This window comes from Filicampus tigris, chromosome 7 (genome assembly GCF_054856515.1).
Source record: "Filicampus tigris isolate MCC_2025a chromosome 7, RoL_Ftig_1.0, whole genome shotgun sequence".
Taxonomy (NCBI): Eukaryota; Metazoa; Chordata; class Actinopteri; order Syngnathiformes; family Syngnathidae; genus Filicampus; species Filicampus tigris.
The window spans coordinates 1364927-1388396 of record NC_141223.1 but is presented as its reverse complement, the minus strand read 5'-3'; the positions used below and the strand labels follow the sequence as shown (position 1 = coordinate 1388396).

Genomic DNA, 23470 nt, shown 5'->3' with positions numbered 1-23470 from the left:
AATAAACTGAAATATATATATTTATATATATATATATATATTATATACTGTGGAAGTATACCATTAAAGAGGTATATATAGGCCCCTTTAATGGAATTTGCATGTGATGGGTTCATTCTCAACACAAACGCATCCAGGTTACAAGAGGCTGTGCATGCTTGTGCAACGCCATTATTTCAGTTGTTTACTTTTAGTTCCCCTCTCAAAAAGATTGAAAAACAAATGTTCAATTGAGTTGTGCAAGATATAGGCCACTTTGATCGTGGGGAGAGTGCTGAAACGATTATCTTGATCACATTTATTCTGTAGACAGTGTCACCACAAAAAAAATAAATGTATTTGAAGAGGGGTGTGTAGACTTTTTATATGCACTGTAAAAATTGTGAAACCTTAAAGTGTCTCCATATATTACCCATGATTCCTTGCTATCAGAGGTAGAAAATGATTCCTTGAAATTCAAGGCCATATGAACATTAACAGCAGCATTAAAACAGATTCACCACAAAGACATTGACGTTTCTCCAGGAAGTGATGTTGGCCAATCACAGCACCGGACATCCCATAATGTCCAGCCCACGCATGATTACAAAAGAATAAAATGTTGGAATGTGACGGTGATTGATGACATTGAGACTGATAAGGCCGCCGATAGTGACCTAAAAAGGGTTGCCATGACAACCCGCTCACTTTTAACCTCGCCGGAGCTTCACTTCCTCATTGTGGATGACCAAACGTGGGAATAGACATGATGAACTCCCCGGTAGCCGCTAAAAGGTGTAAAGAAAAAATCAATCGATCAATAAATAAATAAATAAATAAAAAGAATCATCTGTCACCTGAAACCCTCCCAAGGCTCCAAATCCTGTTTGCCGAAGCGGCCAAATGGGCTCCTCCTTTAAGAGCTGGACTCCCGCCGTGTTTGTGATTCTTGCGTCTTAGCCCAACAATGTCAAGGAAATCCTCGGGCCATGTAAAAGCTTTAAGGGTTAAAACCTACTGAGGAGTTTGGGAGCGGGCCCTCCTCTGTGCAGCCGCACTCACTTCGACCGTTGGGTAATCAGTTACCTGCTCTATCGGACGGGCCCCTTACACACACTCACATTGAACGGAGAGTTCCCCAAAGTCCACTTGGACACCCGTTTCAATGTGGACGACGCAAGTCAAGAGTCACACTAACAAAAAAAAAAAAAAAAAGGGTTGACACTGTGTTGGTTTATGTAATAAATGAATGCATGTATTAGCTCTGCCGGGAAAGCTTTTTGATTTTTTAATCATTTGTTTGTGTGGCGGATTACTCCCCCCCACCCCCACTCAAAAAAAAATAAAAAAAAATGATTTCCTTGAAAACCTGTCCAAAGATGATTGTGGACCGCCTCCTACCCAAAAAAGGAACCTGTTCATATTTCTCTTTTTATTTCATTTTCTTTCCTTTGACACTTTTGTAAACTCTTGCAATTTTGTTTGATTTCTTCCCCAGTCAATGTCAGGGCGCAAGTAGACAAACAATGACGGATTATCGTTTTTGGAATGTGGAAGGGAGCTCGAGTAGCCACGCAAACGTGGGGAGAACATACAAACCATTTTTGTTTTTATTTGATTTGGTTAACAAAAATGTTTTTGGGTGACTTGGTTAGTTTTCATGAACTATAATCAACTTGCTCGGAATCAGAACCATTTGACTGCATCCGTCATTTTCTACTACACAAGAAATGCAGCGCAGGTTTCTATTTTCGAACTTTGTCGGGAGGTTGGCGAGATCTGCGCCGTATGCGTCTTCCTGTTCTTTGTACTACGGAGCTGTATCTTTACTCTTTCTCGTGTGTTTATTCTTCTATTTTGTAATCATTCAGGCCGATCCCCGCTTTCCCGTAATTGGTCCAAAAGTCCAAAGAACTGCACCGGTCTGGGAATCCATCCGCCTCTTTCCATCCCACCCAAATATGGTCCTTGGAACATCAAGCCGGCTCACATTTATGGGGCGTTTGTGTTGGTCCTATGATCCTGTCAACCTCAACCCGGGACCCCTCCAGCTCTAGGCCAGGGTGCTCCGCTACCTGTCGGTGCCGTTCCCACGTGTACCCACAAGGCCTAAGGTGTCAGCTCATTTCCTTGAGCAATTTCCAGTGCACGCCACGTGACCAGGAATCGATTTGGACTCTTGTCCAGTTCTTTCGGACCCCCGCCGCCCACTCTCTGTGTGAGCTGGACTCTGAGACCAGGGAGGTGGGAGGTACACCGGTGAAACTGGTGGTGTAAAGGGGGAGGCGGGGGGGGAAATGGACTGCTTGTTCAGCATCAGGTGAAGGTTGACAGATAACCTATTTGCAAGGCTGAGCGAGTTGTGCATTTCGTCAGGATTTTATGCGGTTTATCACGAGTATAATACTCGATGGACGGCTTTACATTGAAGGTCCAAGTGCTCAATTCTGATTTAATACCTCGATCAATCTTTGTCCATTGTCCTATATATTATCCAAACGTATATGTTGTATAAAGCCATCAGGAAGTATCTGCTCAACGCGTGCGCTGAAGAAAAAAAGTACTAGATTTTTGGTTGCACGTGATTAAAAACTAAGACATATCATTTGTTTAATTTGGAGGATGCCGCCGCGTTGAACAAATGCTTGACTTTCCCTAAAGTGTCCCCGTCACGTGGAGCCGCACATCGACAACACCGAGCGAGGAGGTGACGCGGCGCACGAGCCGGCCGTCCGTTAGCCGAGAAGAGATCCGGTTAGCTTGCCAGCTAGCTGGTGGCCAGCGATTCTCCTCGGGGTGTGCAAAGCCCCAAAACGACTCGCTGGCATATATTTCTGCCACTGGAGGCTTTGAGCGGCTGTATTTTCACAACTCAAACATGTAGGCATACGCTAGACATACCAAAGTGTAAAGTAAGGATGACCGCTGAAATTTGAGCGGAGCGTGTTTTCAGTGGCTGCGCCCAAAGTGTCGGAGAGGTGAGGAAACGTCTCGATTTTTCACCCTTTTTCTTTCTCCACATTCTTTAACCGCACAGGCGACTGGCCTAACAGAGCTCGGTGTGCGTATAAACGGAGAGCGAGATAACCAATTGCGAAATCAAACAGATCAATGAAAAAATGACTAACGAAGCTGAGTAAGATCGAGGTCAGCGCAGCCCGGCTAGTTAAAATAACAGAAACTCTCCTTGGTAAATGCAATTCTAATCTTTTTAAAGAGTTTTGTTGCACTTTCTTTGATTCCATTTACACAAGACAAATTTGAAGGAAATTTGATTAAATAAGCAGCGGTGTCATTTTGGCCACTTGTGTACGGGACAACGAAAAACAATAGAGCATGCGCACAAAAACATCAACCCTTGAAAAGAAAATATATCCACTACAGCTGCTGATTAATATTACATGTATTCATGTGTCCAAATGGCTCCAATATTTTGCTGGTTGAACATGGCTTCATCTGTCCAACCAATCAGAGGGCGGAAAATGCGGATGCCATCCAGGCAGGGCCAGCGCGTTGGCTCTGTGAGGACAAATTTGATTACTGTTTTGTATTGTATTGTATTTATATCATTTAGTGGAATGTCAAGATTGAAACAGTTTTTTCCTCATTTTTTCTTTCAATTCAATTGACATTGTGCTGCTCCTTCTAGTGTGCACACCTCAACCACCTGGGAGCAGTATATTACAGACGGAGATAAACATGGAGACGATGGACACATGACAACTCATAATCAGCAAGATCAGTCGGTCTTCACAGAGGATAAAGAATATTTGCCAGAGAGTATTGTTACATTATCTGTCTGCATGTGTTGCCCCATCGTTGGTGTTCAAATATCAGTCGCTTGACATCGGTGCCGTGCTTAACATCAATGCCCCAATGATATTCATTAGCCCATCTATAGCATTTTGTATTGTTTGTTAGCATTTGTTAGCTTTGCTAAGGCAAAAGCTATGTGATTGCTTTAAATACACAAAGTGTCATTCTCCTTGTTTTATGTTTAGCTTGACACTAAAATTCAACTGGGGATGACAATGAAGAAGAACTGTTCCCTATCTACCAAAGTGCTGCTTGTTGTGAAGTGATTTGCGTTTAGTTCACAACCACCATACAGCGCGTGTCTTTTAAATGTTTGCTCCCATGACAAAGAAAAGAATTATTAAAATGCCCAAACGACAGCTCGTATCCCAAGAAAAACTTGTAAGTCAGTTTCACTCATACCTCAAGAAACCACTGTACTGGTGGTACCAGTGCAGCCAAGTGAAATATGTAAAAGCTTGTGAGTAAACTAATACAATTTTATGGAACAAATGTTAGACCTTGCTAGACCTGACATCCCACCACTGCATTTTGTTCATGTTCCTTTTTTGTGACCAACTGTGTTCCGGGATGTAAACACACCTACCACGGCGTCAAACAGTTATTCATAAAACGGCTTATATACAATGAGAGTGCACACACACACACACACACACACACACACACACATTCACACAACAGGAAGTAGATGGTCAGTTGTCTAAGTGACACTGATGCAGTGACGTCACCAATGAGTCATTTCAGATCACTAACAACCTTGCATGGAATTTACCATCAAGTTGACTAATTACCTTAACTATACAAATCAACTAATGTAGGAATCGTCACTTAAAAAAATACCAGAAATGTTACTGCTTTACCAAACTAGCTATGTTTGGACAGCAAATAACACAAAGACTACAGAAATTAGAGTACACTAAATGACGGACATGCATCAAGACTATTCCGAGTGAGGGTTGGGCAGCTTTGACTGTGAAAGTCGGCGTTTATGACTGTGTCATAACTGGGCCATAAATGTTAAATGAGTCTGGGAAGCACAGATGACACACATTGTTTCTAACAATAGATAATAGCACACATGGCTTTGTCAAGTAAACTGCCCCACCGTACCTTATTTAAACTCTCAATTAACGGTGGTGGTGGAGAGTTCTTTTACTTTTTCAAGAGATAATCTTGGAATTTCTTTTCTTTCTTATCAAACGTTATGTTCCAGCACCCGACAAAACAGCTCACCTATCATAGACACGCATTCCACACTTTTAACCCTGGCTGCGGTTGAAAACATACAGTCACTATACTGCACACTTCCTTTTTTGTACAGTATTGCATTTCAGGTATCATTTGGAAAGACGTGATGCAGTACTGCTTTGACAGTTTACGCTTGACACTTTTTCTAAACAAATAATTCCCTTGCCCACGGCTTGCCAATTGACATTGGAGCAGAGCTGCAAAATTGTCGCCTGGTAAAAAGCTACATTGTCCCAAACTGCGGTTGAGCACAGGCTTGAGAAGCTTCACAGACGTCATTGCTCCAACATATAGTACAATTGCGCTATCCACAGCGAGTTTACGAAACAGGATCTGTTCTTGAGAAACCATGCAGAGGAAGGCTTGCTCCTACAACCACTGATGACAACACTAAACTCTTAGAGCAGGTGTGCTTCAGAGAGTGATAAAACTTTACCTGTAACAACTTCAGGCTTTGCAAAGACTAGAAGCTTATGATGCTCAACATTGTCATTTGCTTTTTCTATATGTAGGCACATTTTGTATTAAATCTGCAATTTTATTTTAAGGTCATATCACCTAGCCTCATCTCTGCTATTCCGCTAGCTAGGTAATTCAACAAGTCAGCATTTGTTTTTATTTCCCAGAAACACCTGTCTATACAAATGATACCATATTTTAAATGTAATGTATACTGCACAGGATACAAATATTCTTTACAATATAGTTTCTTTCAAATTAGATGAATGCGGTGAACTGCACTTTGTATTAAAAAATAACAACATACAAGTGATCACTGACCAGGGGAAAAACAAAAGGTGTACTTCCAAGATGGCTTCTTGAAGCTACCGCCACTTTCGACATGGCGTCCTTCTCAGCTAAAGCTAACTTAACGCTTCACCGAGTAACTAATACACCCTTAAATTCCCAGAATACTTTCACTATATATACATGTTTGTTTACTCACCAAACTTCTTCAAGAAGTAGAAGTAGCTTTCTTGATCTTTTTGTGGGGTCCTCCCAATGGCATCTTCCTGACAAAGAGTACACAAACATAAGACAATCCTCATTCAGTCTGGGAGTCTTTCTTGTGCCTTTTTTTTTTTTACATGATAACTTTGCAATTTTCTAGTTCACAGTTACATGTTAAAATTGTTGTACTGTATTCATTCACGTACACACCAAGGTCCAGTCATCTTTAAAGTATCTTTACCGACGTTTTTGTACAGTTTATTCAATGGCGACGGCAAAGACTGTCAAAGAGTATAAACAAATACAAGTACAGCAGGTAGTATGGCTAACTAATGAACATAATGAAATACCAGATTTATAAGTTTGGGAACTGTGTGTGAATCGTTTTCTTAAACATTTTTCTCTTTTGCTACTCTTACTATTTGGCCTTGACTGATTAATTAACTCATTCTATCCCAATGACATATTTCTATGTCATTTCACAATGGGTCTGAAAAAGTTTGGTACAAAATGAGTTAAACATAGATTTCTTTACCTTTTCGGGCCATGTGTTACATTTCTCCCACCATGCTAATGCGTTATGTTGAACGGAAGTGGACATTTGTTTAAAATTTAAAAGACGGAGAAAGTCATGTCGCCTACGGGCTGATACAAACAAATCCATTCACCTGGCAGTCACTTTTACACGCTGGTTTAAAGTGTCATCCGCCGGACTACAGCGACATCTACAGGTAGATTGTGAGACAGCATACGCATAAAAATACAACTGGCCCTCACACGTCACATGACTCTCCTCCCCCCTCATTGGCTTAGTCAGGTCACATGACTGTCACAGGCACTGTACCGCTGTAAACAGTTTGAAGCTACATCGCCCTCGCCTGTTGAGACCCATTTTCTTTGTTTTTGTCGAAAACAAACCGTGGGGGAAAGTGACTTTAAATGACATTTTGTGCTATCTGGAGGGACCGACGCTATTGTTTGGGACTTCAGTGAAAAGACAAGCTTGAGAGCAGGTGCGTCAAATTTTTTAAATCACTTTTTTAAAGTGACGCATTTGTGCTGGCTCAGCAAAACAAACGAGTCTCAGTGGAAGCAATTTAATTGAATTATTTTGACCTATTTCACTTAGTATAACGTCGCGTGCTTTATTCGTTCATTTAACGGCTTTGATTTGGTGGCACTTTATGGTTTTTAGCCCTTAGCATAGCTTGTGGCCATTGTATCTACAAAGTGAACGTATTATTTTCAATTTTCCTTTTGACGGCGAAAAGACGAAAATAGTTTAAGTCATTTTTAGTGATCTAATTCAATTAAAAAGAGTTTAATTTTAAATTTATAAAGTAAAAAAGGCGAAGTATTTTTAAAAAGTAATTGTAAAAGTTAAAAAAATGTTTAAAAAATGGTAAAGTACACGTAAAATAACATAATCTTTTAAATATATTTGTAACAGTAAAAATTGTAAAAGTAAAAAAATTGTTTAAAAAAAAAAGTACCAAAAAAATCAAGTAACTTATGGTAAACAATGTAATTTTGGGGTACATGTAAGAGTAAAAGTGACTGAAATACAGTATAACAGTAAAAATATAAATGTAAAAAATAAGTTATAGGTTAAAGTACAGTACATGTAAAAGAAACTTTAAAATAAATGCAAACATAAACAATGTAAAATGAATTTTAAAGTACCTGTAAAGGAAAAAAACAAATGTATAATGTAAAAGTAAAATTGAACTAAACATAGAAAAAAAAGGAAAGCAAAAAATACATCCAAAACAGTGTGACTTTTACACACTAATAAGATGAGTTGCTGAATGCTGCAATAGAGCGAACTCGTGCGTATGATTATCACAATATATTAATTAGAAACATCAAATGTACACCCACATTGTTAGTTTGTCGCTATAGAAATATGCAATAATCTGCATGTGTTTGCACATTTAATGCGATGCATTATTTTTTCATGACGACGTCAGCTCAAGTCAAAGGGAAAAAGGGAAGTGTTGCACTCTTTCCAAACTTTTAAACTACGAAAACACACATTTGACTTTCTATTCCTCATTATCACTCCATAATCACTTGAAACATTAATTGTTAATATTTCTATTGAACTCAGGAGCGGTGTGAAGTGAATGGAGCCCTAGAAGCTTCTCTTTGTGTGTGTGTGTGTGTGGGGGGGGGGGGTGCGTGTGTGGGGGTGGGGGTGCGTGTGTGTGAGTGAGTGAGATCATGTGATTCTTTGTGCTGTTACATCACACGTTTCTTTTTTTCTTTCCTCATGTTTAGTGAAGACGTTTGACGTCGTCTGAGGCAGCAAAGCAGAGTGACTGACTTCCCGTGTGACCATGAAGATTGACGTCCCCTATGAGAAGGTACCATGAGAAATGAGTTACTACTTGTATCTCAAGTGTGTGATATGCAAAACTTCTGGATGGCTTCGCAAGAAAAAAATCATCTGTTATTCACAGAGAAATTAGAGAAAATGTTTTTGTAATAGTGAAAAAAAAAAGAGATTCAAAAATTCCTGGAACCACATGGAAATGTAATAGGCTTTTCCTAAGCCTATTATTATGGAAATGGAAAAAATTTTAAATTTGACATGCTGCATCTACAAATTAAAAAAAAATCTATTGTGGCCCTTTCTAAAGTCTATGTATCTGACTAGGCTAGGTGATATTGCTTTCTTTACAGCATCACTGCTTGTGGCGGAAAAAGTCAAAAGAAAAGGCTAAAGTTAATCCGTTGACACTCGCTGAACTGAGCTGTCATGTGAAAATCTGCAGCAATTCCTTACAAATGTTAGCATTTTCTTCCCCAGTTGGCGCATGTCGGGCGAAAACAGAAGGACTCGGACGACAAATCTCAAACGGTACGACGCCTAATGCCGGTTGAAAAGTCACCTCACAATAACATTTTGGGCCTCTCTACTGACAGTATTCCTGTTGTCTGGTGGCAGTGGCCGCCAGCGCCTCTTTGCTCCTCGCTGCCACGGCACTCTACAACCTGCTAGCGCCCGCTGCTTCCGCCGCGACACCTGAAATGGCCGGGGATGTGCGACTTGGCCTGAAGTCCTGCTCGGACCCATGCAAGTGAGAAAAGCAGCATCGAAAGGAATACTGTTTACACTTATGGTTTAAAAAGAAGAAATAAGGAAACGTGTGTGGCAAGAAATACAGTACAATACAATTGTATTTATATAGTGGAACGTTGCTTTCACGGACCCCGATTTAATGGATTTCAGATTTAACAGACAGTTAAATTGCAGTCAAAAACGCCCTTTTGTACAGTCGCTGTCAAAGTCAGTTAGTTTCAGAATTGGCCGCTGTTCACTGGCACTGTAACTGTTACACGTATTTCTGGGTTGTGCCGCTGTTGAAAATTACAGCAACAAAAAAAAACACAGTATAGGATAATGGGAAAAATGCTGGAAACTGGAAAGTCTGATCATTTCAGAAATGATAATAGGTCATCTGGAACATTGCTGCTTTCGAGAAAACGTGTAAGTTGGAATATTTGTATAAACAATGTAATTGGTCAATCAAAAAAATGCTGCTTTCAAGAAAATTGGAAAATCTGGCAATTGCAGAAAACAGCAGATAAATTGGAAAATTGGCTTCTGAGAAATGTGAAAATTAGAGTATTAAAAAATGTATTAAACCAATTGGGCTGCTGCTTTCAAAAAAACTGGGAAGCCTGAAAATGGTAAAGAAAATAAATAGTAAATTATGGAAAATGCTGCTTTTAAGAGAACTGTGAAGTCTGAATATTTTTAAAGAAAAAAAAAACATGAAATAGGTCAACCATAAGTGTTCCCTTCACTTAAACAGGGACATCCAAGTACTGCAATTTTGAACAACTTCATAGCTAGCAAAGCAAAATCCTGAAAACTGTTAACATCTGACTTTTTCTCCAAAAAAAGAAATCGGCAAACTATGAAAGGGCTGCTTTCAATAAAACTAGAAATCTTAAAATGACAAGAACACATACTCTATATTTGCAAAATGCTGCTTTTAGGAAAAGTGGGACGTCAAGCCCCTGAAAACAGAATGGTTGAGTTCTAACGGGATCCGTCCTCTTTCTCACCGCTTGAGGATCTCCCTGGTGGAGAGCATCCCCGAGGGCGTGCGGTTCAACTCCAGCAACCCGTCTCACGGTTCCATTTACCGGGCGTGGCTGCAGCTGATGGCCCAGGCCCGCAGTAGCGTGGACATCGCCTCCTTCTACTGGACGCTCACCAACCAAGACACGGGCACCCACGAGCGCACCGCGGATCAGGTGCGAACACTCCTTTTCTTGTCCGTCCGTTGGTTCGCTAACGGCTTCTGTACGTGAGCGCAGGGTGAGAACGTTCTGAAGAACCTGGCCGAGCTGTCGGGCTCCTTGTCAGTGCGCATCGCCGTCAGCGCGCCGCAAGGCGGTCAGCCGACGGAAGACCTCAGACGGCTCAATGCTTCAGGTGATTGTCACCGAAAATCTAGTTACGTCAACATCATTATGGGTTTGTAGTAGGGGTGCAACGGAAACCGTTTTGAATCAGAAAATTGGCCTTGATTCAAAAAGGGCATCGAATCGGTAAAATATATCAAATTGTCTTTTGTTGGAGATGTATATTTAAAGGAAATGCCACATTTACGGTACGAATGAGAGCATTTATATGTATGAAAATAACAATAAGGAAGTCATCGATCATACCCTCTTAGTAAACATTTGTTGACTCCAAAAGCTGTACTATATCGAATCGTAGTCCCGCTGAATGGAATTCGACCGGGTTCTTTCCGTTACATCCATCTATGACTGACTCTTAACGCATGTCAAGTTGTCTCCGTCACGTGCCGATGTTAAATGCACAAGCTAGCAAAGGAGTAAAACAAACAGACATATTTGGAAAGCACCCCCGAGGCAATATTTGAACCCTCCTATTATGTTGCTGGTCAAAGTGCCCCATTGTAAAGTGAAAAAAAGAAGAAAAAAAAAATGTTTGTGTGCGTTAGGCGCGGCCATCAGGATGGTCAAGATGAAGGAGCTGACCTCGGGGGTCCTGCACACCAAATTCTGGGTGGTGGACAAGAAACACATTTACCTAGGAAGCGCCAACATGGACTGGAGATCGCTCACACAGGTACACGCTTATTAATTCCAGGAGTGCCTCCAAAATGACGCTAGGTGTCAGAATTGCTCTGGAAATGCAATCTGGCTGCAGGATGAGTACGTTTAATTCATTTTAATTGAACAAACGGAGTGGGTTGAGATACAAGTTTGTTTCATTCCTCAAACGATCTTTCCCGCTTTCGCCATTGAAATGAAATGTTTCTAATGTGGGCGTTGTGCTGGTCCCTCTGGTGTGCGTGCCTTGGCCAGGGCAATAGAATAAAGATATATATACAGTACGTCAACACGGTCACAAGTTACTTTTAAGCCAAAATAATAGTAATCATTCTCCGTGGAGGTTAAAAAAATATATGCCAGTGAGTATTGTCATATTATCTGTCTACATATTTTGCGCCACTGTTTGTGTTACCATTAAGGCAAGGTTTTGCGGTTGGTTCACTCATACCTCAAAGCAGCACTGTATAGGGATATATATGTGGGAAACTCCAAATATTAGGAACATCTCGATCCATGCCGTTGTTTACAAGTAGACTGGATAAAGTTTGTGTGCGAATGTGATTGTCAGGTGAAGGAGTTGGGCGTGGTGGTGTACAACTGCAGCTGCCTGGCCTCCGACCTGGGCAAGATCTTCGAGGCCTACTGGTTCCTGGGGGAGAGCCAGTCCATCCCATCACCTTGGCCCTCCAGCTTCTCCACCCTCTACAACAAAGAAACGCCACTCCAGCTGACACTAAACAACACCCAGTCCAGCGTCTACTTGACGGTGCGTAACAACACCAAACTAAAGTTTGTGTGTGTTAGCGCTTGTCGTTGTGTTCACGACTTCTTCTTCTTCTTCTCCTTCTTTATCAGAGTTCCCCTCTGTCCTTCTGCGCCGCCGGTAGGACATCTGACCTGGAGTCCATCCTGAACGTGATAGAGGACGCCCAGAGTTACATCTACATCGCCGTCATGACCTACATGCCCAACTTGGAGTTCTCACATCCCAAAAAGTCAAGCGGGCTACACTCAAATATGCAATTATTGTTTACATCTTAATTTATTTCTATCATGAATATGACTCGCAGTCAGAAGAGGCACAATACCCACGGCCTCGCATTCAATCTGTTTAATCGGCATGTTACAAAAAAAAAAAAAAAAAAAAAGAACAGCCATGTGTTGCATGGTCATTTTTCTCTGCCTAAAAATGTTGACATTTCAGCCCACAAGAACTCAGTTTCGAACTTCAGAAACATAGTGGCAATTTTCGATGGAAAATGTAAAGTTATAGTTGTCAGGGCTGATAGTTTTCCGAGCAGATGGGGGAGGGAAAATGACTTTTCACGCACCCCACACGACAAGACTCCCGATTCTTTTTTTGTCGTTTGTTGCAGTAACCTCGTTCTTGAAGCGGGATTCTTTCGGTTTTGAAAAGTGACGGGTTGAATGTGTCATCCCCGCAGGTACTGGGCAGACATTGACACCCAGCTGCGTCGAGTGGCCTACGAGAAGCGCGTGCAAGTGCGCCTGCTGATCAGCTGCTGGTCCAATACGCCGCCCGCCATGTTGCCCTTCCTCAAGTCACTGGCGTCAGTCTACGACCCAAAGAGCAAGCTGGATATCCAGGTGGTGAGTAGACGCCATGTTTGAGGTGAGAAATCGCAATGTTTGTCACAAGCTCGGGACAGCCACATGGTCTCTCTCGCCAACAGCGACTCTTCGTGGTTCCCTCCAGCGCAGAGCAGAAGCACATCCCTTTTGCCAGGGTGAACCACAACAAGTACATGGTGACAGACCAGGTCGCTTATATTGGTAGGACATGATTGCTACTGTTAGCCACCTAACTTACTGAAGGACTGATGTTGGGAAAATCGCTGAGAATGAGCTGAAAGGGAGTCAGATCAAGTGTGGGGATCCCCTCTGCAGCGAGCACCTTAATTCAAACTCTGGAGTTCAAGGAAAATGGGCTGAGTTATTTTGGGTGAAAACATTTGTTGACTCCAAAAGTTTTTCCATTGGCAAAATTTCTTTTGTCCATTGGAGCAGGAAAGAAGGCAACATCCAAGAAAAAGAGGTTGGGAGTCAGACCCAGATTTGTACTCAATTTGGAGGAAAATGCCACGAAACCATACAAATCAAGCTCAGACCTCCACTAAGGCCAAATAAACCTTTTCATTCAAATTAATAATAATAATAATAATAATTTAAATGTGGCCATACTATTCCACTCCAGTCCTGTAGGTGGCAGTATTGCACATTTTAAGAAAGACTTCCAAGTGACACACACACATGAGCCCCCCACCCCCTTTCGGCATACCTCCCTCTAGTGGATCTGATGGATCACTACACCACTGGGCCCCAAAACAAATGAACTGTGAAACCCAAGAAAAAAGAAATCTGTCTTGACACTGAGAAATAAAAGAAAATTAGGGAGGAAAAATGCTGGACATGTATCAAAATGAAAAGTTTTCTGTCCTTGTGCCACATCATGTCTTGGTTTCAAAGATTTGACTCTTTTTGTGTTCTCTCAAACTATCTTATTTTTAATGTTGTGATTAAAAAAAAATGCTGAGTTGCTTGCATTTTTTTCAGGTACGTCCAACTGGTCGGGCGACTACTTTGTGAACACCGCAGGCTCTGCCCTGGTGGTCAACCAGACGGCATCCTCATCCCTGGAGCTCAGCGTTCAGTCGCAGCTGAGGGACATTTTCGAGAGAGATTGGCAGTCCGGCTACAGCGTCCCCCTCACGCAGCACACCGACATCAAAGACGTCTGTTAGTCCACACGAACAAACTGGTACAGTTATTTTGTTGAAGAGCCCATGCCGCAGAGGTGGAGGAACATTTTCAACACTAGGAAAGCTGCTTCCGACGATCCTTTTTGAAACATTTTTCAAGACTTGACACGTCCCTATGATGTCATCATTAAGACAGCCTTCATCATAGCTCAGCTCAGGGAGAAACTCGAGATGTTTTTTTTTTCTGGAGTCTGCTGTGTGTGTGTGTGTGTGTGTGTAAACTGAAGTGCCACGATTGAAAAGTGCATCAACTGTTCCTGATACACAGGAATGCAATAAATAAAACTCCATTCACAAAGCTCAAGGACCTCAAATGTTCCAAAAGTATGTTATAGAACGTGCAAAACAAAGTATCGACAGTATCGATACTTCATCAATGTATCGATACTTAGTATCGGCATAAAAAGTATCCTAGCGGAACAAGAGGGAACTCTGTGTTGCAAATTTTTTTTTTTCTACCCTCAAATATGGCTTTCGGACCCAAGGGGACCGGGGAACACGGTTCTAGAATGACTTACTTGTTCGGCGTTTCTGTGCAAACTTTCTGCCTCACTACTTGTTGTCCAAACCAGACGGGACATATTTTAGCCACGTGTCTTGTCCGGCCAACAATGGAGAATAATGTGTTGATTAAAAAGGTGTTCTGATGCCGCAGTAATCAACACGCTGAGCTTTGTGCTCCGCGCTGGGTGTCGGTCTGCCATCCAGCATGCAGCACCCACTAAGCCCACCAACAACAGCCTGCGCTAAAGCCACCAAAGGTAACAACAATAAGAGCTTTGCAGGGACACTGAGCAAATTGCTGACTGTCCTCAACTGCTAATGCACGCCTATTCTGTGCTGTCTACACACACACACACACACACACACACACACACACAGCAGTTGAGGATGCAAAGTTGGGTATTGGATTGGACCCCCTCCCATCTTTTCCATCCCCCGGTGTGAGCCGCACAGAGAGCGTCGCTGCTTTGCCGGCCCCAAAGCGTCAAAGCCACCCCGGGATCGCCTCCACCTCGAGAGCCCCGAGTGCAGGCTGCTGTGTTGGTGTGCTCCAGCGGCGTCCTCCTGCAGACCATGTGTGAGTGTCTCCGTGGAATATTCCGAGTCACCTGGACACCTTCCTCTGATGCAGGTCAGGATGAATAACTTTCGGTCTGGATCTGGCATTAAGTACCAAAGTTTGAGAAGCGCCAAAAACTTCAAACTGTCACTTGGGTGTTGAGCAATGAGCTTGACAGTACAGCAGGGTGCATCGATCAAGCTAAAAAGTCAAATGTGACATCAGCTAATTGATATCTTCGATGGTGATTGTTTTCTATTCACCATTAATCCATGCTCTCACTTCTTTTACTGGTTTGCTGTGTACTAGAGAAAGACACTTATTTTAAAATGTTACCAACAAGTTGCGGCCATGTTTCCAGAATAGTGTTACCTTGTAATTTGATACAATGTCATGAGGTCATGTAAGATTGCACGTGTTGGAGCCTATTATGAAATTCTTTTTTTTCCCGATTCAACATGACATTGAATTTAATCAAATCTAGATTCTAGGTTGCAATACGTCACTACACAGCTAGGTGACATTAATTCTTAGCCTATTTCTCATCGGTAAGTAAACCAGCATGGCAACCGCAAAACTGAACAACAGCGACCAAGCATCACCAAAGCCTGAACTCCATCCAAACCCAGATACACCAAACGTATGACTGAATAAATGGAAATCCAGGCTTAGTGGATCAATGTGCACGTTTGCTGACTCCGTCGTGGCAGCCGCCCCATCCTGATACCAGACAAACACAAAGGCGGCAACATCCAAACACTATCCTGACATGTGATTCTTGGATTATCCTCCGGGGTTATTTTATCGTAAAACATCTAGACAAAATCCTAGAACTATTTTGAGGCCATCCCCACAACATTCCGACAGCATCCCATCAAACTCCCAACATCATGCCCACAACATCCCCCAACACCATCCCCAAAACATTTCCACACCAATCCAACATTATCCCCCAAATAATCTTGGCGAAATCCTAAAACTATGCAATCGCTTGACAAAATAACAAGACCACCCCAGAATATCTTCACAATATCCTGATTAAATCTCAACGTAATCTCAGTAAAATCTCCAGAACATCCTGACAAAATGCCATTCATCAACACAAAACCTCGACATACATCCAAAAAAAAAATCCCAACACAAACCAAACATCATCCCCACAACATCCTGAGAACATCCCAATACCATCCTTGCATAATCTTCCAAAATCAACCAGTCTTGATCACCATGTCCACAATATCCCAAATGTCCCCACACCATTCAACACAATTGAACTCTACCCCAACAGCAAACAGAAAACATGCCAACAAATACCAGATAGCACCCCAATGCCAACGTCCCAATAATATCCAAATCACAACACTTCAACAAAATGCCAACAGCATTCTGAAAAGTGAAAACATACCATCGCCGCCCGAACAAAATTCTAACCACATCTTGACCACCACAGCAACAACATCCCAAGAACATTTTAATACCAGTCGGGCTGCAGTTTGATGCGGGATGAAGTCACAAAATCTACCGCGAGTGTATCATGTTGATGGCGCAGTCCTGATATCAACTTTACGGTGGTCTCCGTTTCAGCTGAAGGGAATTCCGGGAACACGTCTTGTGTTTTGTCATCAATCCACCTCATCACAAAGCAGGAATTTTATGCTGGTTCTGTTTGTGCACTTGGGCGGACTCACTGTTTACCACACTAATAATACACACACAGATACACACTAATAATAGAGAGGCGCACACACACACACTGTGTTGCAGCTGCTCGAGCATAGTGAGAGGAAGCTTCACCCTTTCTCCAAATCCTGCTCTTTCTATTTTTAGGCCACGGTTTTAAAAATAATCTTTAAACAACCTCTCCCTCCGGGACTGTCGTTCTGTGAGCCCCTCAGAACTTTCTCCCCACGTTCCTAAACTTCCCACGTCGACAAAGACATGAGCTAAAACATAAAAACCTCTGTTGAAATCAGTGCTAGTCGAGTGAGTAGAAACACTCTCAAGCTCCTCACATAGACGCTTCACCATGTCCCGAACCTTGTTATCTCTTTGTCCCTCCCTACGTTATCAGTAACGCAGCCCCCGCCTCCCGATGACCTAATATGGGAGCACCTTCCTGCCCGCCAGCCAATCGGCAAGCTGGCCCCATCCGTCCCTCCTGGAGATGCTGTGGTCCCGTGTCGGGTCCGAGGCTTTCAGTGAGGGGAGCCGCGGGCTGGCTGGTGACGAGGGGTGAACGTTATTGACAGACGGGGGGGGGGCAATTTTAAGAACTACCACCATCAAGAGTGAAAGAAGTTTTAGGGCGGGAAGAAGACAAAGGATGAGGCTGAAGCTCTGAAGGGAGACCCTGAGAAGGCTGAGAGGAAGGTAGGATGGACCTTCAACTTTCTTTCAAGCTTAAATGAGTAGCTCTGGAGAAAAATGTCAAGTACTTGGGCTCTAGTTGTCATGGGAAGTTTTGCAGGGAGTCGCTTGGCCTGCACAGTCCGGAATGAGTGCACATGGCGGAACAATAGCATGCTGTTTCAACAAACACTTGAGTAGTGTGTGTCACCATGACTTTTAGTGTTTTGTGACAAGACCTGGCTTAAGGAGTTCATGGAAATAAATTGTCTAACTAGCTCATTCAGTTTTTAGACAAGCCACATTGGGTAGCTTTTGCAGATTGTCAAGGATAAAACAGGTTTTGTTAACGTCCAAAAATCATCGGAAAGTAAAGTGACGCAGAGCTGTCGGGGGTTACTGGCGCGGCATTGACTTCGTTTAGCCTTCGACTTTGCGTTACACATCAGTGACAGCTGCAGCATGATGGTCATTGGAGCTGTTTGCCCCCTCCTACACAGAAACGGACACCCCCCCCCCCCACCACCACCTTAACCCGCCCCAGCCTGGTATGTCGGCATGGCGAGTGCGCAACGATGACACCCAAGATAGTTGTGTCTGTAGTCTGTACTTGAACTTCTTTGTACACCATCGTTCTATCTGTGTTGTTTACAATGCTTTGTCACTAGAGTGGTCGGGGTGAACATTTCTGGTTAGGTTCTAGAAATGTTCCAGTTAATTCTCTAGGGAAGTTAAGATAGGGAATGTTGGAAATATTTCAAATTGGAAACTTTCCAAGGGCATTAACACACGGACATAAACGATCAAATTGGAAGGTGGTCTCCAAGTGCACACTTCTCAGAGGTGATTTATAATTGCCCCGGCCAACTTAACAGCATCTGCAAGTGGAGGTGTTTGTGCAGTTCCTTATAAACGTACTTTGCAAGCGTTGATCTCCTGCATGGACTCCACCCATATAGACCTTGCGAATTTTAAGCGAATGAGAGGAGCCACTTCCACTGGCCGGCAAGCAAGTCGACTCTGTAGATGCCCACAATGGCGCAAATGCCTGTTTCTGATGCACATATCTCCGAAAAGACGCAAGAAGAAAACTCTACCCATGCGTACAGGGCATGAAAATAGGGCCCTATGAGTCAATCATTTTCCAGTGGTTTGTCCAGACTCAGCATGTATACATGCTAATCATTAGTGTCGCAACACGATCTACAACAGGACTCGTACGACTATACCGCTAGGTCAAGCTACATGCTAGCTGAAGATGCCACTGTGGGTTTAGAGACCTATTAGGGTGTCTTTGAAATCCTGGCGGTCTTTGATCCTCGAGTCCTTGGACTACCCGGACTTCATTTGAAGTCGCAACCACAGGTGGCAAATGTACTCACACGCTGTACTTAAGCAGAAGTACAGATACATGTGTAGAAAAAGGCTGGTAAAAGTAGTCTATTTTGACAATTCAGAAGTAGAGAGTACAGGCAAATGTCTTCAAATGTAGAGAAACTAAGTTGTGAGAAAAATACACAAGTATACCGTAGATGCCTCAAAAATCTACTTTGGTACATCAACAAAGTATTTGTATGTTGTTACTTCCCACCCCTGGTCATAACATAGGTTTGGAAATTTATTCCTGTCTTCATGGTACATGGTGGATCAGATGTGGTGTCATGCTGCTTCTAACGTGTGAGACATCTGAAGGCTCCATGAGTCCAGCTGGTGTGACGGAGGTCAAGAACTGGACTCTCCTTCAAATATGTTACGAGCGTGGCAGGCTACTGGAAGAAGCTCGACGACATCACATGAACTCTTTGACGCTTCGGCGTACACAAGGACCACAAGTGACATGATGGATCGTCATGGTGGTTTTCTGGCATCCGTCTTTGGGCGGTGGCTGTGGTGCTCGTGGGTGGGGTTCATTTTTGAGCAGGAAGTTGGGTCGAGTGGATCAGGGGGCTTGCGAGAGAGCCCCCCCCGTGAGGAAACAATGTTTGACATCTGATGGCGGGTGAACTTCCCTGCACACGTCGGTGAGGACAGAGCCTTGTAAACATCATCATGCACCATGTGACTCGAGTCATGTATTTACACGGGCACCACGTCATTGCTCGGTCAATTTTTCTTTTTTGCTTGGTGTCGCGAGCCAAAATTTGAGTTACGAGTGAGCCTCAGATACGCCACCGCTTGAGTAAAGTGAAAAAACATGAGAGTCATGGCGGCCTTTCAGCTGTTGATTGAAAGGGACAAACAGACAAACGCACAAATACAAAAAGAAAACAAATGCAAGGAGCATGGAGCAAATGCTCTCATGGAATTGATTTGATATAGGAATAAATGAAGTTGCGCTTGGTCAGGGAACAGATTGAACTCATAAGTGAACGTAACACTGTGTTTACTGACACCATAGGAGGGCATCTTTATCAGAAATATCACTTTCCTGTTTACATGGAGCCACTTCCTTCCCAGAGATGGGCTGATCTGATTTGTGGACCACCAGAACTACAGCTGGCTTTGCACACTTGATCCTGACGATGACGCTTTCGCCTGCACTTGGTATCTTATCTCTTGAGTCAAACAGCAAGTCAGAGGATCGTGTCAGTGTTGGGAGGTGAAGTACAAATACTTAGTGTACTTAAGATTTTTAGGTATCAGTACTAAACAGATTTTTCTGATGATTTTTGACTTTTGATTTTTACTGCCTACATTTGAAACCAGGTATCTGTACTTTCTACTTCTTTATGAAAAAACGCTTCTTGCTTTTTTTCAACGTCTGCTGAGATTGACCGAGATCTTGGGATCTTTTAAGGTGAATAAGATATTTGACATCCATTGCCTCATTGGTAGGCATTTTACAAAATTTTGCTGGTCCGATATTCGTCATCCGTCAGCAGCCAGGGTACCTGTCCGTCATTTTTCGCGACAAACTGAATTGTAATTGTCAGTCCGTCAATCCGTCCGTCATTTTAGTCCGTCAGTTATTCCATCAGAAGTCCGATTGTCTGTCAGCATGGCCTACTTAAGAGTTGTTTGATGCTGTTTCCTGATTAATAGTCATAGTACATGTGTTGTATTTAAAAAAAAATAGACAAGCCGATTTTGTTGTTTGTTTTTAATCTGTCGCTAATTTAGCATTTGTTGTTACTCAGAAGATAACGTTAGCAGAGCTATGAGAATGTGTTGTTTTAATGGCATAAAAGCCTGAGTTAACACTAGCTAGCTAGCTTCTTTTTCGTCTCAGTGCGAGCAATGTGCAAATTAAGAAAAGAAGGGAACTTTTTGGGGTGCAGATTTGTTGTTGTTGTACCGAGTAATTCAAATGGGTGTTATATATAGCTGACAGTATAAATTCACTTTTACTTTTGGGCTGAAGTACATCCCAGCGACGAAACACATAATTCCGATTGTGGCCTACCTCCACTGGCTTCCTGTGCATTTTAGAATTCGTTATAACATTGTTTTTATTTGTTTTTAAATATCTAAATCAGGGGTCTCAAGCCGACGGCCCGGGGGGCATTTGTAGGCTATGACAGCTAATTTCAAGAAAATCAGGAGACAGGAATTTTGTTTGTTGAGCACAGCGGCATATCGACATGTCTTGAATGCACAGAGAAAGTTGTGGGGCTCAAGAAATCACAAGTCATGCTGAGGAGTACGCAAAAACCAGGGAGATGAGCGAGAGACAGGACCGGGTCGCCAATTTTGTTCACGTTCTGAAGAACCGTTGAGTTGAGTCGAGTGCGTAGAACCTGGCATCCCAACCGCTCAACATTTTAGGAATGGCTTGGCTTGCAGTCACTGTGGACCTTCGGCTATTTCATGTGATCACTTTTTAAGCACCTCGCTTTGGCTATGTGTGTGCATGCACCGGTGTGTGTGTGTGTGAGTGCGTGTGCGGGCATTCGTACGTGAGGAATGGCGAGCCCGTTAGGGGCGTGTAGGTGGGTGTCCGGTGTCTAGCAGGTCACAAGATGACATAACTCACATTCTGTGGCGCTAACTTTAAGAGTGAGCGACCCTTCCTCCAACACCCAGCCCCGAATAACTCGCCAGATGCATCATCCACTCAAGACAAACTTCCTTTTCACCCCATTCAAGAAAGAAATGCATTCTAATTAAGTTCACGGATGAAATTGTTTTCAACACAGCCAAGCCCATTTGAACTGTTGCTAACCAAAACGGCAACACCTAAACAGTCTCTGAGATGAAGTTAGGGTAGAGTCTTGTAAGCGAGTTCCCTCAGTAGTGTTCAAGATAAGCACTCTGATATGTTGTCGCCCCACCATGTTGTGTGTGCCCAAGTTTATTTGGACAGCTAAGATTTTTTTTTTTTTTAACACCACTTTCACATGGCAATGTGGTTTAATATGCTTCCATGATGTGTTTTGTTGTCCCCTTCCAGACTCTGACAGAGAAGACGACGACGGCCATGTTTACAGCGCCAGCAGAGATCACGCCGTAAGCAAAACGCAGACATTGCAAATGACTAGCTACACCCTCAAATCAATTAGAGTTCAGGTCTTTTTTTTTTTTTTACAGCCGCCGTAATTCAAAGTAAATCATTGCTGATGCTGATTGTTTGCTTTATTTAAAGTGGAAGTCAAGTCAAAATGTCTCTTTGCAATAATGCGTTCTGTGTCCCCACAAGTCTAAAGACGGTTGTGATTAATATTGCATTCATGGAATAAGAATTAAGCAGATTCATCCAGCCATTTTCATCCACCTCAGGGCACAGCCATTTTGGCATTCTACTTCCCTCTGCTGTCGACTGGAATTGACGTCAAAGCGTTCTTGGGCTTGCATTGTGAACGTCACGTGACCAAACCCAGAAAACGGGTGAGCTGTAATGTTCGCAAATGGAGTCTGAGGGCACTATGATGTAAATCCCAGTAGACAGCAGAGAGGCAGAATGTCAAAATGGCTGCGCCCTGAGATGGATGAAAATGGGTGCATGAATTTTCTTTATTCTTTTTCCACCAACGCAAAAGTAATCTGAATACCATGAATTCTGACTAAGAAACAGACAACATGAGCAGAATTATTTTCAGACTGCTTTGCGTAAGACAAAGAAGCGAACCGGGGGAAGGCCGTATCTCCCAGCCCTCGTGACCACAGAAGGACTCAAACCTAAATGACGACTACTGAATATAATTGCTATAATGCTCATTGCATTCATTCAACTAAGCAGACATTCCATGAGGTACACCATCCAGCGAAGGTCAAAAACAAACATTCTACCTGAACAAAGATCGTAATGCTCCCTTTTTATTGACCCACATTGCAATATTTGAGACACATCACAGTATTGTTCCTCTGTACAGGTGAAAGATAAGAAGCGTTCTCCCCCCTCCAGCAGACCCCCACCTGGCCCACTACGCAACCCTCACCACAGCGCCTCTGCAGACGAACACGAGAGTCCCGAGAGAGTGGTGAGACACAAATACAGATGTACTAGAAGAGCCCATTTATCAACCTCCCATAAATACTCTAAATCAGTGATTCTCAACCAGTGTGCTGTGAGAGATCTTCAGGTATGCCGCGGAAAATTACCCAATGTCAATTATTTGGACAAAAAAAAAAAAATGTAATAATAACTTCTTTTGGGGTTAATTCATCTATGCCAACCACGTATAGTAACAGGCAGAACAATGAAATGCTCTTCCACTAAATGACTGAAGTTGCACAACTAACCTTTTGAAATACTTTTTGTGAATCATGTGAATTTTTTTTTCCGATGTGAAAGATGCGCCTTGGCTCAATAAAGGTTGAGAAACACTGCTCTAAATACACATACGCTATGCTATGTATGGTCACATATGGACAAAAATGTTGGGACAGTGTGAACTTGCTTCCACCTTCAAACAGCTTCCATTTTTCTGGTGAGACTTTCTACAATTGATCAATTGAAAAAGTGTCTCCAGAGACTTTCGTTGGCTGCCGCTGATGAGCCCAGCCGGCAGCAAAGCCTCGGCTCGCTCACTACACTATTGTGGACCACAATGGTCGGGCCACAAAAACAGCTTTTCAGTTGTGCGGAGTCAGCAGAGATGTCAGCAGTCTTTACACCAGGGCATCAACAACAAGCAATGTGGCTCATCTTTCATGAATTACTGTAGAACCAGAAATGGAACTTAGCGCGTCTGGCAGCTTGGTATACAGTATAAGCAGGAAAATTCACGAAAATGGTACTTACAGTAAC

General features: G+C 42.8%; 2 protein-coding genes and 1 long non-coding RNA gene across 6 annotated transcripts in view; 2 read left to right on the top strand and 1 right to left on the bottom strand.

The window, feature by feature from the left end:
- Positions 1 to 23470, bottom strand: part of LOC147144318 (uncharacterized) — an 83941-nt gene that overhangs the window by 39399 nt on the left and 21072 nt on the right. Inside the window, exons 1-2 of one of the 2 annotated variants that reach the window (XR_015087519.1) lie at positions 6530 to 6674; positions 5990 to 6056 (exon numbers count right to left, since the gene is read on the bottom strand). This is a non-coding gene — a long non-coding RNA (uncharacterized LOC147144318). Of the gene's footprint in view, positions 1 to 5989; positions 6057 to 6529; positions 6675 to 23470 lie in introns of those variants that run through there. The other variant, XR_015087520.1, reaches the window with a different exon arrangement.
- Positions 6795 to 14178, top strand: pld3 (phospholipase D family member 3). 2 transcript variants are annotated; one of them, XM_086036221.1, is made up of 12 exons: positions 6795 to 7007; positions 8275 to 8360; positions 8807 to 8857; positions 8923 to 9077; positions 10080 to 10263; positions 10327 to 10444; positions 10980 to 11107; positions 11663 to 11860; positions 11950 to 12089; positions 12540 to 12705; positions 12789 to 12888; positions 13669 to 14178. In XM_086036221.1, exons 2-12 carry the CDS (start codon positions 8334 to 8336, stop codon positions 13854 to 13856), a joined length of 1455 nt encoding a protein of 484 aa, XP_085892347.1. In that variant the 5' UTR covers positions 6795 to 7007; positions 8275 to 8333; the 3' UTR covers positions 13857 to 14178. The 2 variants fall into 2 exon arrangements, with proteins under 2 accessions (XP_085892347.1, XP_085892348.1); XM_086036222.1 differs by lacking the exon at positions 6795 to 7007 and having other exon boundaries at positions 8271 to 8360; positions 8945 to 9077.
- Positions 14315 to 23470, top strand: part of prx (periaxin) — a 28605-nt gene continuing 19449 nt past the window's right edge. The window contains exons 1-4 of one of the 2 annotated variants that reach the window (XM_086036218.1): positions 14315 to 14635; positions 14757 to 15009; positions 21674 to 21729; positions 22593 to 22700. In XM_086036218.1, coding sequence (XP_085892344.1) covers positions 14952 to 15009; positions 21674 to 21729; positions 22593 to 22700 — 222 coding nt within the window. In that variant the 5' untranslated portion in view covers positions 14315 to 14635; positions 14757 to 14951. Of the gene's footprint in view, positions 14636 to 14756; positions 15010 to 17051; positions 17308 to 21673; positions 21730 to 22592; positions 22701 to 23470 lie in introns of those variants that run through there. The other variant, XM_086036219.1, reaches the window with a different exon arrangement.

What these genes read in the sequence shown, in the direction of transcription:
- pld3 (XM_086036221.1), top strand. Translation starts at nt 8,334, where the DNA reads ATGAAGATTGACGTCCCCTATGAGAAG. An exon ending in ACTGGAGATCGCTCACACAG is followed by an intron (nt 11,108 to 11,662) that starts GTACACGCTTAT and finishes TGTGATTGTCAG; the next exon opens with GTGAAGGAGTTGGGCGTGGT. An exon ending in AGACCAGGTCGCTTATATTG is followed by an intron (nt 12,889 to 13,668) that starts GTAGGACATGAT and finishes CATTTTTTTCAG; the next exon opens with GTACGTCCAACTGGTCGGGC.